Below are 15,782 nucleotides of genomic sequence, written 5' to 3' on the forward strand. Positions count from 1 at the left end.
TCATTTCTAGGCCAAATCGTGAAAGAAAACGTGCAAGAGTTTCATGTGGTCTTCATCTCTGTGATCAGAATTGAGGAAGGCAGGAGTTTTAGATGGTGCATCACCAAGATCGTGGTGATTCCATTATCACTACCCTTGTAACCTGTGACCACCTGTAATCGTTATGAGATATCCAATCCGAGATAGGTGTTAATATTTACTGTATTAATATCTTGGGCTAGGAGTGATGGCTAATGCCTGTGATCCCAGTACTTTGGGAGGCAAAGGCAGGAGGCTGGCTTGAGCCCAAGGGCCCAGGAGGTAGAGACCAGCCAGGACAACGTAGCGAGTCCCCACCTCTACAAAAAATTTAAAAATCAGCCAAGTGTGGTGGTAAGTGCCTGTAGTCGCAGGTATTTCAGAAGGTGAAGTGGGAGGATCGCTTGAGCCTGGGATGTCAAGGCTGCAGAGAGCCGAGATCGTGCCACTCAACTTCAGCCTGGGCAACAGAGCAAGCCCGTGTCTCAAAAAGAAAAGGTTTTTTCCTTTAGGCTTAAATTTTAACCCTCAAACCTCCAATGTGAAGGTATTAGCAGGTGGGGCCATTGGGAGATGATGAGATTATGAAGGTGGAGCCCTCGTAGATGGGATTAGTGCCCTTCTGAAAGTGACAGAAGAGAGCTCGCCAGCACCTTCCATGAGAGGAGACAGGGAGGATATGACAGTCTCCAACCTGGAAGAGGGTCCTCACCAGACCCAGATAATGCTGGCACCCTCATCTTGGACTTCCAGCCTCCAGAACTGTGATAAACACATGTCCGTTCTTAAAAAGAAAATGTGTGGAAAGCAATGTTAATGTTCCCAATCGCTTTTAGTACATTCTTTCCTTAACTATATCTTAATACATAGTTGTGTTGAATGGCCTAGTTTGTAATGTTAGAATATTCATGTTAGTGAATTAATAAATACATCAGTAAAGAATACTGTCCAGGGTGGAATGGTCGTTCACCCCTGTAATCCCAGCACATTGGGAGGCCAAGGGGGCCAGTCATCTGAAGTCGGGAGTTCAAGATCAGCCTGACCAACATGGAGAAACCCTGACTCTACTAAAAATACAAATCAGCCTGTCATAGTGGCACGTGCCTTTAATCCCAGCTACTCGGGAGGCTGAGGCAGGAGAATCACTTGAACCTGGGAGGCAGAGGTTGTGGTGAGCTGAGATCGCGCCATTGCACTCCAGCCTGGGCAACAAAAGCTAAACTCTATCTCAAAAAATTAAAGAAAAAAAAAAAAAGAATGCTGTTTGTTGACCATTTGATCGGCTAGTGTTGGTGCTTCCTGGTGGGCCAGGAGAGCCCTGCCCCACCCCCCACCCATTCCAGTAGACATGGCATAAGAGTGATTCTCACTTTTTCTCTAGCCTCTTTATTTATTGGCTGAAATGATTTTTTTTTATGTGTCTTACTAATGTTTCCATAGTACAAAATGAATTGACTTTTACAGTGACTCTTTTGGGGATTGTTACCCAGAATTTGTTTGAACTCCTAAAAAATGGAAGTATGCCGAGCACAATGGCACATGCCTGTAATCCCAGCACTCTGGGAGGTCGAGGCGGGCGGATCACCAGATGTCAGGAGTTGAAGAGCAGCTTGACCAATGTGGTGAAACCCCAACTCTACTGAAAATATAAAAATTAGCCAAGTATGGTGGGGTGCACCTGTAGACCCAGCTACTTGGGAGGCTGAGACACGAGAATTGCTTGAACCTGGGAGGCGGAAGTTGTAGTGAGATGAGCTGAGATGGTCCCATTGCACTCCAGCCTGGATGACAGAGGGAGATTGTGTCTCAAAAAAAAAAAGGGGGCAGCATATGAGATGTTGTGAGAGAGTTTCTATTTGTGACTCCCCTATAATAGTCCAAAGAGACCACCTCTGGGGATCTATTCACAAAAGACTCCTTAGAAGTGCAAACTCATGCATTTGAGAAACGCTGGGGGAAATCTGAAGATGACCTGTGGTGGGGGTATAAATGGACTCGTAGATGTCTTTTGTGATTGTTTGAGTGTGTGTGTGTGTGTGTGTGTGTGTGTGTGTGTGTGTGCTGTTATCTGTGGAGTGGCGGATGCTCTTTTGCCTGGAGAAAGCTCCTCTCAATCCACTTACTGTGGGCTCTACCATCTGTGCCTTGTACCCAACAGAAATAAAACAATTTGCTGTAGAAATGGAGTTTTATTTCATTTTACTTTATTTATTATTATAATTATTTTTAGAGCGGGTCTCACTCTGTCACTCAGGATGGAGTGCAATGGCACGATCTCAGATCACTGCAACCTCTGCTTCCTGGACTGAAGGCATCCTCCCTCCTCAGCCTCTGGAGTGGGGAGATCCCACACCTGCCTAGTTTTTGCATTGTGTCTAGATATGGGGTTTCCTCATGTTGCCCAGGCTGGTTTCCATCTCCTGGGCTCTAGTGATCAGCGCCCCTCAGCCTCCCGATGTGCTGGGTTTACAAGTGGGAAGTACTGGGCGTGGGCAGAAATGGAGATTTAGTTTTCTTTTTTTTTGAGACAGGGTCTTTCACTCTCGTCCAGGCTGGAGTGCAGTGGAGTGACCTCGGCTCACTGCAGGCTCTGCCTCCTGTCTTCACGCCATTCTCCTGCCTCGGCCTCCCGAGTAGCTGGGACTACGCGCGCCCGCCGCCACACCCAGCTGATTTTTTTGTATTTGTTTTTTCGTAGAGATGGGGTTTCGCTGTGTTAGCTAGGAAGGTCTCGATCTCCTGACCTCGTGATCCACCCGCCTCGGTCTCCGGAAGTGCTGGGATGACAGGCATCAGCCACCTCGCCCGGCCCAGAAATGGAGATTTTTGGGCAAACACATTAAAGCAAATAAACGCAAATAGACGAAAATCATTTTAACATTTTTATTTAACCCAAGAAATACAGATAGAATCAACAGCAATAGAATTTACATTGCAGTGATGAATAAGATACATGCTACAAGGCTTCATTATCTGATGCAAAATCTAGTATGTGTTTTACAGCAAACCTCAATTGGAAACTGAATGTCGATCACACAGGCTTGATGTGCGTGTCAATTTCATGAGAGTTACAATCTCGGGATAAGTCTCACATAGCCTAAGAGTCCAAACATACCTTCAAGTGTTCCAACAACTTATTCACTACTCATTCTTAGAACTGAATTTACAAACAAAAATCCCAGCCCATTCATTGCTGAATTGCATCCCATTGAAAGAATGGGTCACAGTTCCTGTTTCTAGTCACTGCTGAGTGACATTAAAGTGCCTTCCATGTTTTGGCGATGGTGAGGACAGGTGCTAGAAGCCTCTGCCCTCAACCTTGTCCACATGAGTTCTAATTTCTTTAGAACAACTATCTCAGGGTGGGAAAGATGGTTCCAAGAAGTGCCTATTGCATTGATTAGGAATCAATGAAACTCTTTCTCCCTGCGGGTTGTCCCATTTGGATTTCAACCGGCACTGTCAGAGCGTTCCACTTTCTCCACATGCTCTGCAGCGCTTGGGACGGTCAGGCATTGTCATGGTGGCTTCTCTAAGAGCTTCTCGGTTGTATTTCAAGGTGTATTTGACATACATTTCCCCGGGGAGGGATACTGAACACTTTCTGAAGTGTTTGTTTGCATCCTCTTTGAGGAAATGTCTGCTCAAGTCTCTTGCTGGGTTTTGAACAGAATCGTTTGTTTGTTCCATTGGAGTATTGACAAGTCTCCGTGTATTCTGGGTATGAGCAGTCCTTGCGTGTATAGATTTGCAAATATTTTGTGCCCCAATCTCAAGGTTGCTCTTTTATACAAATCAAGAGCATCTGAGGCAGAGCAAAGGTTCAGGTGAGAGGACGGAGCATTTCTCCACCTCTCCAGCTCGCGCAGCATCTCTCCTCCGAGGAGCAGAGACACCTGTGCAGGCAGACACCATGAAAACGCAGGCGTGCTTCATTCTGAACAGAGCATCTCTGATTGCCATCTGGTGCCTGAGGGTTCACGGCCCATCAGCCTGAGAAGAGACGTCTTCGGGCCTTGCACATTGGCCTCCATAGAACCTCGTGGCAGATTGTGGGCTCCGGACTGGGTGAGGGAGGTAGAGGTCTGAGGGCAGAGTTGGGCAGGGGCTCCAGGCCATGGAGATCCAAGTTGAATTCTTCAGGCAGAGCCTGTCTCCAGGGCCTAGGCTTGGGCATTTGGGACGAGCCCTGGGGCACAGCGGCTCTGTAGCAAGGTTTGAGGTAGAGGACACGCCGGGAAGAAGGGCCGATTCCATGCACAAGGTTTGACGGGGGTCCCATCACGGGCAGGAAGCCTTGGGGAGCCTCACTCTCTTTTACTGAAGGCGCCACGCACACATTCTCTGCTCTCTGGGCTCTCACAGATCCATTTTCAATGTCAATCTCCCAGACAGTCTCTGTGCTCGTGAACAGGAGCCAGCGGGCATGGGCAGGGTACAAGAGATCCTTCAAGGACATCAGGACTTGCTCAGGGACCACCAGGAGGAGCACACTGACGAGGCTGAGTCGCAGGGCTCCCTGTGGGTCCAGCAGCAAGACCTCCTCTCCCAGCCGCAGGTGCAGGAGCATTCCTGGTTCCAGGACCACGATGATCAGCTTCCTGTGGGGAAGCTGTGGGCCCTGGGGGAGAAAAGCCATGGGTCAGTCATTGTCCTCTGAGGGGGGGCTCAAACAGGGACAGACCAAGGCAGGAGAGCTGTCGGTAACTTCCCCAGGCATAAATTAAACCCTGCAGGGACACCCAGAATTTGCACTTTCATTGACGCCCCTTGGGAGGGTCATTTCCTGGAAGTCCCCTAGGGCCTGGAGCTCAGGCAGACCTGTCTCACCCGCGCCCACCTAGATGGAGCGACCTTACCTGGGGCAGCTCCAGGGGCTGCTGTGCAGGGTGGTGGGGACCTGGCTGTACTGGAGCTGGTTCTACACCTGTGGAGAGAGCAGAGTGTGCAGGTGAAAGCCCTTGTCATGCAGGATGCCCTTGAGGGTTAAAGGTGCCACCGTGAGAAAGACCAAATGCAGAAGAAGCCAGGTACAGGACACCCGCCCACGGAGCTGCAGGAGGAAGCTCCCGACACTCTGGACAGCACAGCTGCTCATCTCATGATGTGATGGGACACAGGCTTCCTAGCAGGAGACTCAGGATGAAAAAGAGAAGATGCCTCACCTGGCTGAGGACCCAGCTCCTCCACTTTCTGGCGTTTTGGGGCATTCGATTGCGTGCTGCTGGAGCTGTAGGACAGAGAGACACAGTCAGATTTCGGGCAGTTACCTGACGTCCAATTCCCCGAATCCCCACGAATTCACTCCACTTCCCTGCCTTTCATTCAAGGTCACGGACTCGTCATCCACTTCCTGTGAGACCTGCTCCCAATCTGTCCTAACTCCCAGCTGTTCTTGTTCTCACCCCATCTACCTGAGCTTCCCTGGGTGAAGAAAAGGCAGGGAAGGAGGGTCGGTGCCCGCAGGGAGCAGTTTACCCTTTCAGGAGCTCACGCAGGCGAGAGTTAGAAACCTCTCCTTGGGTGTGAGGACCTGGAGAAAGACGTTGAGATGCCGGAAATGTGGCACCTCTGTCTGTAGAGGTAACATAGGAACGGGGTCTTAGGATTCCAAGAAAAGCAAGAAGAGAGGAAGGAATTTGTCAGACATGATGGCACACGCCTATAATCCCAGCACTTTGGGAGGCCGAGGTAGGAGGATTGCTTGAGTCCAGGAGTTTGAGAGCAGCCTGGGCAACATGGTGAAACCTAGTCTCTACTAAAAATACAAAACATTAGTGGGGCACGGTGGTGCACGCCTGTGGTCTCACCTACTCAGGAGGCTCAGGCGGGAGGATGGCCTGAGACTCAGAGGTGGAGCCTGCAGTCAGCTAAAACCGCGCCACTGCACTCCAGTGTGGACCATCGGAGTGAGACGCTGTCTCAATAAAATAAATCAGTAAATAATACAAATATAAAAATTAAAAATTAAAAAAGGGGGAAACTGCTCTTTCTTTTTTTCCTCAGTAGATCATGAACTCCTGACATCAGGTCCTACAATCTCCCTTCTTGCAGACCACAGAGCCCATTCCCTGTGGAGCTGGTTGGGTGGATTGAAAGTGGGGCTGCCCTGAGATATGTGTGTGGTTGGGTTGTAGAAGCCTTCCCAGCACCTTGTGATGACTTAGGGGCAACTCACTTCCCTCTTGCCCCAAATTCAAAACACCCAATCTCATGGCAGGTTCATGCGTCTCCTTTCCCTTCCCCTCTCTCTCCAACACACACCCACACACCCCACAGGCAGGTCACCCTGCAGGTGTCCCCAGCACATAGCAAAGCTCACCCGCTCTCTCCCGCGTGTTCGCTCTTGGATTCCGTGCAGGAATCACTGGGGCTTCTTGGGCGCCGGGAACCTTTCATGGTGAAAACTTCCAGGGTTCTCCAAGTCAGCCAATGCCAGTGTTTGTCTGTGTCCTGCAAAGATTTCTTTTTGGTTTCTGGATCCTTTACTTAATTTGAGAGAGCGGTGTCAGCCCCAAAGCTGCTCCCGAAGACTTGCGCTGTGGAGCGACGGGGCCGTGGCCAGCCAGCGGCAGGTGCATCAGGCTCTGACAACTGAGCTCTTGGGGGAATCCTTTATACTGTCAACAGGGTGTGGAGCCAGGGGATTTGTCAGCAGGAACTGATGTGATTGGCTGTTCCCGGTATGACAATGGGAGGGGCCCTCAAGGAGGATTTAGCCATAGCTCAATCGATAGATGACCAATCAACAGAAGCTGCCTAATCCCATCAACAGGCGACCTGTTTCCTGCCCCCTCCCAACCTCTAGGTCTTGCCTAATAATGATAGACACTTGCTGTAATACCCAATTCATCTATCGCTCAAAGAGATTTTAATGTGTGCCTTTTATATTTTCATGCAATAAAAACATGTTAACTTTCACAGTGGCTGTCCTGGGGCATGTGATGTATATGAAATGAAGTGTCAAGGGAACAGAAGCGGAAGGAAATTCACAAGCATCTCCGAGCGACTCTCCTTGAATTCCTGCCATTTTTTCTAAATCAGCTGCCTTCTTTCTTCCTATCCAAGTAAGAAGGTGCTGTAGGAGTTCAATCTAAGAGCATTTGACAAATACTGCTGCGAATCTCACGATGACCCGAAGGAAACTTGGATTGGATTTCTGAATGTGCTAAGAAAGCGTGTGTGTGTGTGTGTGTGTGTGTGTGCGTTTAACCAGGATGAAGTGGCTGTTCCTGGGGTGCAGACCCTTCTTTGAATGGAGAAAGTCCATTGGTGTTAACTCATTGTGTTTTCGGTGGATATTTTCTCTTTCTATCTTTCCTTTTCTTCTTTCTTTCAGATATTTTCTCCTTCCTTCCTGCCTCCCACCCTCCCTCCATCACTTCCCTTCCTCCCTCCCTAAGTCCCTTCCCTCCCTGCCTCCCTCCGTCCCTCCCTCCGTCCCTCCGTCCCTTCCTGCCTCCCTCCCTCCATCCCTGCGTCTCTCCCTCGCTCCCTCCCTTTGTCCCTCCCTCCCTCCCTCCCTCTGTCCCTCCCTCCCTCCCTCCTTCCGCACTTCCTTTCTTCCTCCCTTCCCCTTCCCTGCTTCCTTACTTCCTTCCTTCCCTCCTCCCTCCCTTCCTTCCTTCCTTCCTTCCTTCCATCTGGGGTGTAAAAACAATTGGTGAATAGGAGAATTATGGAATAACTGCCTCAGACATTTATGCAGTTCTCATCTCATTCTGCACACACAGAAGACCGTCTTGGCCTCATCTCCTTGATTTTCAAAATGGACATTCTAAAATCCAGGAGACTGGATGTATCATTTCTAGGCCAAATCGTGAAAGAAAATGTGCAAGAGTTTCATGTGGTCTTCATCTCTGTGATCAGAATTGAGGAAGGCAGGAGTTTTAGATGGTGCATCACCAAGATCGTGGTGATTCCATTATCACTACCCTTGTAACCTGTGACCACCTGTAATCGTTATGAGATATCCAATCCGAGATAGGTGTTAATATTTACTGTATTAATATCTTGGGCTAGGAGTGATGGCTAATGCCTGTGATCCCAGTACTTTGGGAGGCAAAGGCAGGAGGCTGGCTTGAGCCCAAGGGCCCAGGAGGTAGAGACCAGCCAGGACAACGTAGCGAGTCCCCACCTCTACAAAAAATTTAAAAATCAGCCAAGTGTGGTGGTAAGTGCCTGTAGTCGCAGGTATTTCAGAAGGTGAAGTGGGAGGATCGCTTGAGCCTGGGATGTCAAGGCTGCAGAGAGCCGAGATCGTGCCACTCAACTTCAGCCTGGGCAACAGAGCAAGCCCGTGTCTCAAAAAGAAAAGGTTTTTTCCTTTAGGCTTAAATTTTAACCCTCAAACCTCCAATGTGAAGGTATTAGCAGGTGGGGCCATTGGGAGATGATGAGATTATGAAGGTGGAGCCCTCGTAGATGGGATTAGTGCCCTTCTGAAAGTGACAGAAGAGAGCTCGCCAGCACCTTCCATGAGAGGAGACAGGGAGGATATGACAGTCTCCAACCTGGAAGAGGGTCCTCACCAGACCCAGATAATGCTGGCACCCTCATCTTGGACTTCCAGCCTCCAGAACTGTGATAAACACATGTCCGTTCTTAAAAAGAAAATGTGTGGAAAGCAATGTTAATGTTCCCAATCGCTTTTAGTACATTCTTTCCTTAACTATATCTTAATACATAGTTGTGTTGAATGGCCTAGTTTGTAATGTTAGAATATTCATGTTAGTGAATTAATAAATACATCAGTAAAGAATACTGTCCAGGGTGGAATGGTCGTTCACCCCTGTAATCCCAGCACATTGGGAGGCCAAGGGGGCCAGTCATCTGAAGTCGGGAGTTCAAGATCAGCCTGACCAACATGGAGAAACCCTGACTCTACTAAAAATACAAATCAGCCTGTCATAGTGGCACGTGCCTTTAATCCCAGCTACTCGGGAGGCTGAGGCAGGAGAATCACTTGAACCTGGGAGGCAGAGGTTGTGGTGAGCTGAGATCGCGCCATTGCACTCCAGCCTGGGCAACAAAAGCTAAACTCTATCTCAAAAAATTAAAGAAAAAAAAAAAAAGAATGCTGTTTGTTGACCATTTGATCGGCTAGTGTTGGTGCTTCCTGGTGGGCCAGGAGAGCCCTGCCCCACCCCCCACCCATTCCAGTAGACATGGCATAAGAGTGATTCTCACTTTTTCTCTAGCCTCTTTATTTATTGGCTGAAATGATTTTTTTTTATGTGTCTTACTAATGTTTCCATAGTACAAAATGAATTGACTTTTACAGTGACTCTTTTGGGGATTGTTACCCAGAATTTGTTTGAACTCCTAAAAAATGGAAGTATGCCGAGCACAATGGCACATGCCTGTAATCCCAGCACTCTGGGAGGTCGAGGCGGGCGGATCACCAGATGTCAGGAGTTGAAGAGCAGCTTGACCAATGTGGTGAAACCCCAACTCTACTGAAAATATAAAAATTAGCCAAGTATGGTGGGGTGCACCTGTAGACCCAGCTACTTGGGAGGCTGAGACACGAGAATTGCTTGAACCTGGGAGGCGGAAGTTGTAGTGAGATGAGCTGAGATGGTCCCATTGCACTCCAGCCTGGATGACAGAGGGAGATTGTGTCTCAAAAAAAAAAAGGGGGCAGCATATGAGATGTTGTGAGAGAGTTTCTATTTGTGACTCCCCTATAATAGTCCAAAGAGACCACCTCTGGGGATCTATTCACAAAAGACTCCTTAGAAGTGCAAACTCATGCATTTGAGAAACGCTGGGGGAAATCTGAAGATGACCTGTGGTGGGGGTATAAATGGACTCGTAGATGTCTTTTGTGATTGTTTGAGTGTGTGTGTGTGTGTGTGTGTGTGTGTGTGTGTGTGTGTGCTGTTATCTGTGGAGTGGCGGATGCTCTTTTGCCTGGAGAAAGCTCCTCTCAATCCACTTACTGTGGGCTCTACCATCTGTGCCTTGTACCCAACAGAAATAAAACAATTTGCTGTAGAAATGGAGTTTTATTTCATTTTACTTTATTTATTATTATAATTATTTTTAGAGCGGGTCTCACTCTGTCACTCAGGATGGAGTGCAATGGCACGATCTCAGATCACTGCAACCTCTGCTTCCTGGACTGAAGGCATCCTCCCTCCTCAGCCTCTGGAGTGGGGAGATCCCACACCTGCCTAGTTTTTGCATTGTGTCTAGATATGGGGTTTCCTCATGTTGCCCAGGCTGGTTTCCATCTCCTGGGCTCTAGTGATCAGCGCCCCTCAGCCTCCCGATGTGCTGGGTTTACAAGTGGGAAGTACTGGGCGTGGGCAGAAATGGAGATTTAGTTTTCTTTTTTTTTGAGACAGGGTCTTTCACTCTCGTCCAGGCTGGAGTGCAGTGGAGTGACCTCGGCTCACTGCAGGCTCTGCCTCCTGTCTTCACGCCATTCTCCTGCCTCGGCCTCCCGAGTAGCTGGGACTACGCGCGCCCGCCGCCACACCCAGCTGATTTTTTTGTATTTGTTTTTTCGTAGAGATGGGGTTTCGCTGTGTTAGCTAGGAAGGTCTCGATCTCCTGACCTCGTGATCCACCCGCCTCGGTCTCCGGAAGTGCTGGGATGACAGGCATCAGCCACCTCGCCCGGCCCAGAAATGGAGATTTTTGGGCAAACACATTAAAGCAAATAAACGCAAATAGACGAAAATCATTTTAACATTTTTATTTAACCCAAGAAATACAGATAGAATCAACAGCAATAGAATTTACATTGCAGTGATGAATAAGATACATGCTACAAGGCTTCATTATCTGATGCAAAATCTAGTATGTGTTTTACAGCAAACCTCAATTGGAAACTGAATGTCGATCACACAGGCTTGATGTGCGTGTCAATTTCATGAGAGTTACAATCTCGGGATAAGTCTCACATAGCCTAAGAGTCCAAACATACCTTCAAGTGTTCCAACAACTTATTCACTACTCATTCTTAGAACTGAATTTACAAACAAAAATCCCAGCCCATTCATTGCTGAATTGCATCCCATTGAAAGAATGGGTCACAGTTCCTGTTTCTAGTCACTGCTGAGTGACATTAAAGTGCCTTCCATGTTTTGGCGATGGTGAGGACAGGTGCTAGAAGCCTCTGCCCTCAACCTTGTCCACATGAGTTCTAATTTCTTTAGAACAACTATCTCAGGGTGGGAAAGATGGTTCCAAGAAGTGCCTATTGCATTGATTAGGAATCAATGAAACTCTTTCTCCCTGCGGGTTGTCCCATTTGGATTTCAACCGGCACTGTCAGAGCGTTCCACTTTCTCCACATGCTCTGCAGCGCTTGGGACGGTCAGGCATTGTCATGGTGGCTTCTCTAAGAGCTTCTCGGTTGTATTTCAAGGTGTATTTGACATACATTTCCCCGGGGAGGGATACTGAACACTTTCTGAAGTGTTTGTTTGCATCCTCTTTGAGGAAATGTCTGCTCAAGTCTCTTGCTGGGTTTTGAACAGAATCGTTTGTTTGTTCCATTGGAGTATTGACAAGTCTCCGTGTATTCTGGGTATGAGCAGTCCTTGCGTGTATAGATTTGCAAATATTTTGTGCCCCAATCTCAAGGTTGCTCTTTTATACAAATCAAGAGCATCTGAGGCAGAGCAAAGGTTCAGGTGAGAGGACGGAGCATTTCTCCACCTCTCCAGCTCGCGCAGCATCTCTCCTCCGAGGAGCAGAGACACCTGTGCAGGCAGACACCATGAAAACGCAGGCGTGCTTCATTCTGAACAGAGCATCTCTGATTGCCATCTGGTGCCTGAGGGTTCACGGCCCATCAGCCTGAGAAGAGACGTCTTCGGGCCTTGCACATTGGCCTCCATAGAACCTCGTGGCAGATTGTGGGCTCCGGACTGGGTGAGGGAGGTAGAGGTCTGAGGGCAGAGTTGGGCAGGGGCTCCAGGCCATGGAGATCCAAGTTGAATTCTTCAGGCAGAGCCTGTCTCCAGGGCCTAGGCTTGGGCATTTGGGACGAGCCCTGGGGCACAGCGGCTCTGTAGCAAGGTTTGAGGTAGAGGACACGCCGGGAAGAAGGGCCGATTCCATGCACAAGGTTTGACGGGGGTCCCATCACGGGCAGGAAGCCTTGGGGAGCCTCACTCTCTTTTACTGAAGGCGCCACGCACACATTCTCTGCTCTCTGGGCTCTCACAGATCCATTTTCAATGTCAATCTCCCAGACAGTCTCTGTGCTCGTGAACAGGAGCCAGCGGGCATGGGCAGGGTACAAGAGATCCTTCAAGGACATCAGGACTTGCTCAGGGACCACCAGGAGGAGCACACTGACGAGGCTGAGTCGCAGGGCTCCCTGTGGGTCCAGCAGCAAGACCTCCTCTCCCAGCCGCAGGTGCAGGAGCATTCCTGGTTCCAGGACCACGATGATCAGCTTCCTGTGGGGAAGCTGTGGGCCCTGGGGGAGAAAAGCCATGGGTCAGTCATTGTCCTCTGAGGGGGGGCTCAAACAGGGACAGACCAAGGCAGGAGAGCTGTCGGTAACTTCCCCAGGCATAAATTAAACCCTGCAGGGACACCCAGAATTTGCACTTTCATTGACGCCCCTTGGGAGGGTCATTTCCTGGAAGTCCCCTAGGGCCTGGAGCTCAGGCAGACCTGTCTCACCCGCGCCCACCTAGATGGAGCGACCTTACCTGGGGCAGCTCCAGGGGCTGCTGTGCAGGGTGGTGGGGACCTGGCTGTACTGGAGCTGGTTCTACACCTGTGGAGAGAGCAGAGTGTGCAGGTGAAAGCCCTTGTCATGCAGGATGCCCTTGAGGGTTAAAGGTGCCACCGTGAGAAAGACCAAATGCAGAAGAAGCCAGGTACAGGACACCCGCCCACGGAGCTGCAGGAGGAAGCTCCCGACACTCTGGACAGCACAGCTGCTCATCTCATGATGTGATGGGACACAGGCTTCCTAGCAGGAGACTCAGGATGAAAAAGAGAAGATGCCTCACCTGGCTGAGGACCCAGCTCCTCCACTTTCTGGCGTTTTGGGGCATTCGATTGCGTGCTGCTGGAGCTGTAGGACAGAGAGACACAGTCAGATTTCGGGCAGTTACCTGACGTCCAATTCCCCGAATCCCCACGAATTCACTCCACTTCCCTGCCTTTCATTCAAGGTCACGGACTCGTCATCCACTTCCTGTGAGACCTGCTCCCAATCTGTCCTAACTCCCAGCTGTTCTTGTTCTCACCCCATCTACCTGAGCTTCCCTGGGTGAAGAAAAGGCAGGGAAGGAGGGTCGGTGCCCGCAGGGAGCAGTTTACCCTTTCAGGAGCTCACGCAGGCGAGAGTTAGAAACCTCTCCTTGGGTGTGAGGACCTGGAGAAAGACGTTGAGATGCCGGAAATGTGGCACCTCTGTCTGTAGAGGTAACATAGGAACGGGGTCTTAGGATTCCAAGAAAAGCAAGAAGAGAGGAAGGAATTTGTCAGACATGATGGCACACGCCTATAATCCCAGCACTTTGGGAGGCCGAGGTAGGAGGATTGCTTGAGTCCAGGAGTTTGAGAGCAGCCTGGGCAACATGGTGAAACCTAGTCTCTACTAAAAATACAAAACATTAGTGGGGCACGGTGGTGCACGCCTGTGGTCTCACCTACTCAGGAGGCTCAGGCGGGAGGATGGCCTGAGACTCAGAGGTGGAGCCTGCAGTCAGCTAAAACCGCGCCACTGCACTCCAGTGTGGACCATCGGAGTGAGACGCTGTCTCAATAAAATAAATCAGTAAATAATACAAATATAAAAATTAAAAATTAAAAAAGGGGGAAACTGCTCTTTCTTTTTTTCCTCAGTAGATCATGAACTCCTGACATCAGGTCCTACAATCTCCCTTCTTGCAGACCACAGAGCCCATTCCCTGTGGAGCTGGTTGGGTGGATTGAAAGTGGGGCTGCCCTGAGATATGTGTGTGGTTGGGTTGTAGAAGCCTTCCCAGCACCTTGTGATGACTTAGGGGCAACTCACTTCCCTCTTGCCCCAAATTCAAAACACCCAATCTCATGGCAGGTTCATGCGTCTCCTTTCCCTTCCCCTCTCTCTCCAACACACACCCACACACCCCACAGGCAGGTCACCCTGCAGGTGTCCCCAGCACATAGCAAAGCTCACCCGCTCTCTCCCGCGTGTTCGCTCTTGGATTCCGTGCAGGAATCACTGGGGCTTCTTGGGCGCCGGGAACCTTTCATGGTGAAAACTTCCAGGGTTCTCCAAGTCAGCCAATGCCAGTGTTTGTCTGTGTCCTGCAAAGATTTCTTTTTGGTTTCTGGATCCTTTACTTAATTTGAGAGAGCGGTGTCAGCCCCAAAGCTGCTCCCGAAGACTTGCGCTGTGGAGCGACGGGGCCGTGGCCAGCCAGCGGCAGGTGCATCAGGCTCTGACAACTGAGCTCTTGGGGGAATCCTTTATACTGTCAACAGGGTGTGGAGCCAGGGGATTTGTCAGCAGGAACTGATGTGATTGGCTGTTCCCGGTATGACAATGGGAGGGGCCCTCAAGGAGGATTTAGCCATAGCTCAATCGATAGATGACCAATCAACAGAAGCTGCCTAATCCCATCAACAGGCGACCTGTTTCCTGCCCCCTCCCAACCTCTAGGTCTTGCCTAATAATGATAGACACTTGCTGTAATACCCAATTCATCTATCGCTCAAAGAGATTTTAATGTGTGCCTTTTATATTTTCATGCAATAAAAACATGTTAACTTTCACAGTGGCTGTCCTGGGGCATGTGATGTATATGAAATGAAGTGTCAAGGGAACAGAAGCGGAAGGAAATTCACAAGCATCTCCGAGCGACTCTCCTTGAATTCCTGCCATTTTTTCTAAATCAGCTGCCTTCTTTCTTCCTATCCAAGTAAGAAGGTGCTGTAGGAGTTCAATCTAAGAGCATTTGACAAATACTGCTGCGAATCTCACGATGACCCGAAGGAAACTTGGATTGGATTTCTGAATGTGCTAAGAAAGCGTGTGTGTGTGTGTGTGTGTGTGTGTGTGTTTAACCAGGATGAAGTGGCTGTTCCTGGGGTGCAGACCCTTCTTTGAATGGAGAAAGTCCATTGGTGTTAACTCATTGTGTTTTCGGTGGATATTTTCTCTTTCTATCTTTCCTTTTCTTCTTTCTTTCAGATATTTTCTCCTTCCTTCCTGCCTCCCACCCTCCCTCCATCACTTCCCTTCCTCCCTCCCTAAGTCCCTTCCCTCCCTGCCTCCCTCCGTCCCTCCCTCCGTCCCTCCGTCCCTTCCTGCCTCCCTCCCTCCATCCCTGCGTCTCTCCCTCGCTCCCTCCCTTTGTCCCTCCCTCCCTCTGTCCCTCCCTCCCTCCCTCCTTCCGCACTTCCTTTCTTCCTCCCTTCCCCTTCCCTGCTTCCTTACTTCCTTCCTTCCCTCCTCCCTCCCTTCCTTCCTTCCTTCCTTCCTTCCATCTGGGGTGTAAAAACAATTGGTGAATAGGAGAATTATGGAATAACTGCCTCAGACATTTATGCAGTTCTCATCTCATTCTGCACACACAGAAGACCGTCTTGGCCTCATCTCCTTGATTTTCAAAATGGACATTCTAAAATCCAGGAGACTGGATGTATCATTTCTAGGCCAAATCGTGAAAGAAAACGTGCAAGAGTTTCATGTGGTCTTCATCTCTGTGATCAGAATTGAGGAAGGCAGGAGTTTTAGATGGTGCATCACCAAGATCGTGGTGATTCCATTATCACTACCCTTGTAACCTGTGACC

The 15,782-nt window shown here is 49.4% G+C and overlaps 2 protein-coding genes across 4 annotated transcripts; both read right to left on the reverse strand.

Annotated features, from left to right (window-relative positions):
• Positions 1 to 2,887: 2,887 nt before the first annotated feature.
• Positions 2,888 to 6,610, reverse strand: LOC134732125 (proline-rich protein 23D1-like). Of its 2 annotated transcripts, XM_063614868.1 has the most exons (3): positions 6,341 to 6,607; positions 4,878 to 5,248; positions 2,888 to 4,639 (listed from the first exon to the last, which is right to left on the reverse strand). In XM_063614868.1, the coding sequence occupies exon 3, from the start codon at positions 4,586 to 4,588 to the stop codon at positions 4,007 to 4,009; it is 582 nt and encodes a 193-aa protein (XP_063470938.1). In that variant the 5' UTR covers positions 4,589 to 4,639; positions 4,878 to 5,248; positions 6,341 to 6,607; the 3' UTR covers positions 2,888 to 4,006. The 2 variants fall into 2 exon arrangements, with proteins under 2 accessions (XP_063470938.1, XP_063470937.1); XM_063614867.1 differs by having other exon boundaries at positions 2,888 to 5,248; positions 6,341 to 6,610.
• A 4,098-nt stretch (positions 6,611 to 10,708) lies between these two features.
• Positions 10,709 to 14,431, reverse strand: LOC134732126 (proline-rich protein 23D1-like). 2 transcript variants are annotated; one of them, XM_063614870.1, is made up of 3 exons: positions 14,162 to 14,428; positions 12,699 to 13,069; positions 10,709 to 12,460 (listed from the first exon to the last, which is right to left on the reverse strand). In XM_063614870.1, exon 3 carries the CDS (start codon positions 12,407 to 12,409, stop codon positions 11,828 to 11,830), a length of 582 nt encoding a protein of 193 aa, XP_063470940.1. In that variant the 5' UTR covers positions 12,410 to 12,460; positions 12,699 to 13,069; positions 14,162 to 14,428; the 3' UTR covers positions 10,709 to 11,827. The 2 variants fall into 2 exon arrangements, with proteins under 2 accessions (XP_063470940.1, XP_063470939.1); XM_063614869.1 differs by having other exon boundaries at positions 10,709 to 13,069; positions 14,162 to 14,431.
• Positions 14,432 to 15,782: the final 1,351 nt, after the last annotated feature.

The sequence above is a fragment of the Symphalangus syndactylus genome, chromosome 13 (genome assembly GCF_028878055.3).
Source record: "Symphalangus syndactylus isolate Jambi chromosome 13, NHGRI_mSymSyn1-v2.1_pri, whole genome shotgun sequence".
NCBI classification, from domain to species: Eukaryota; Metazoa; Chordata; class Mammalia; order Primates; family Hylobatidae; genus Symphalangus; species Symphalangus syndactylus.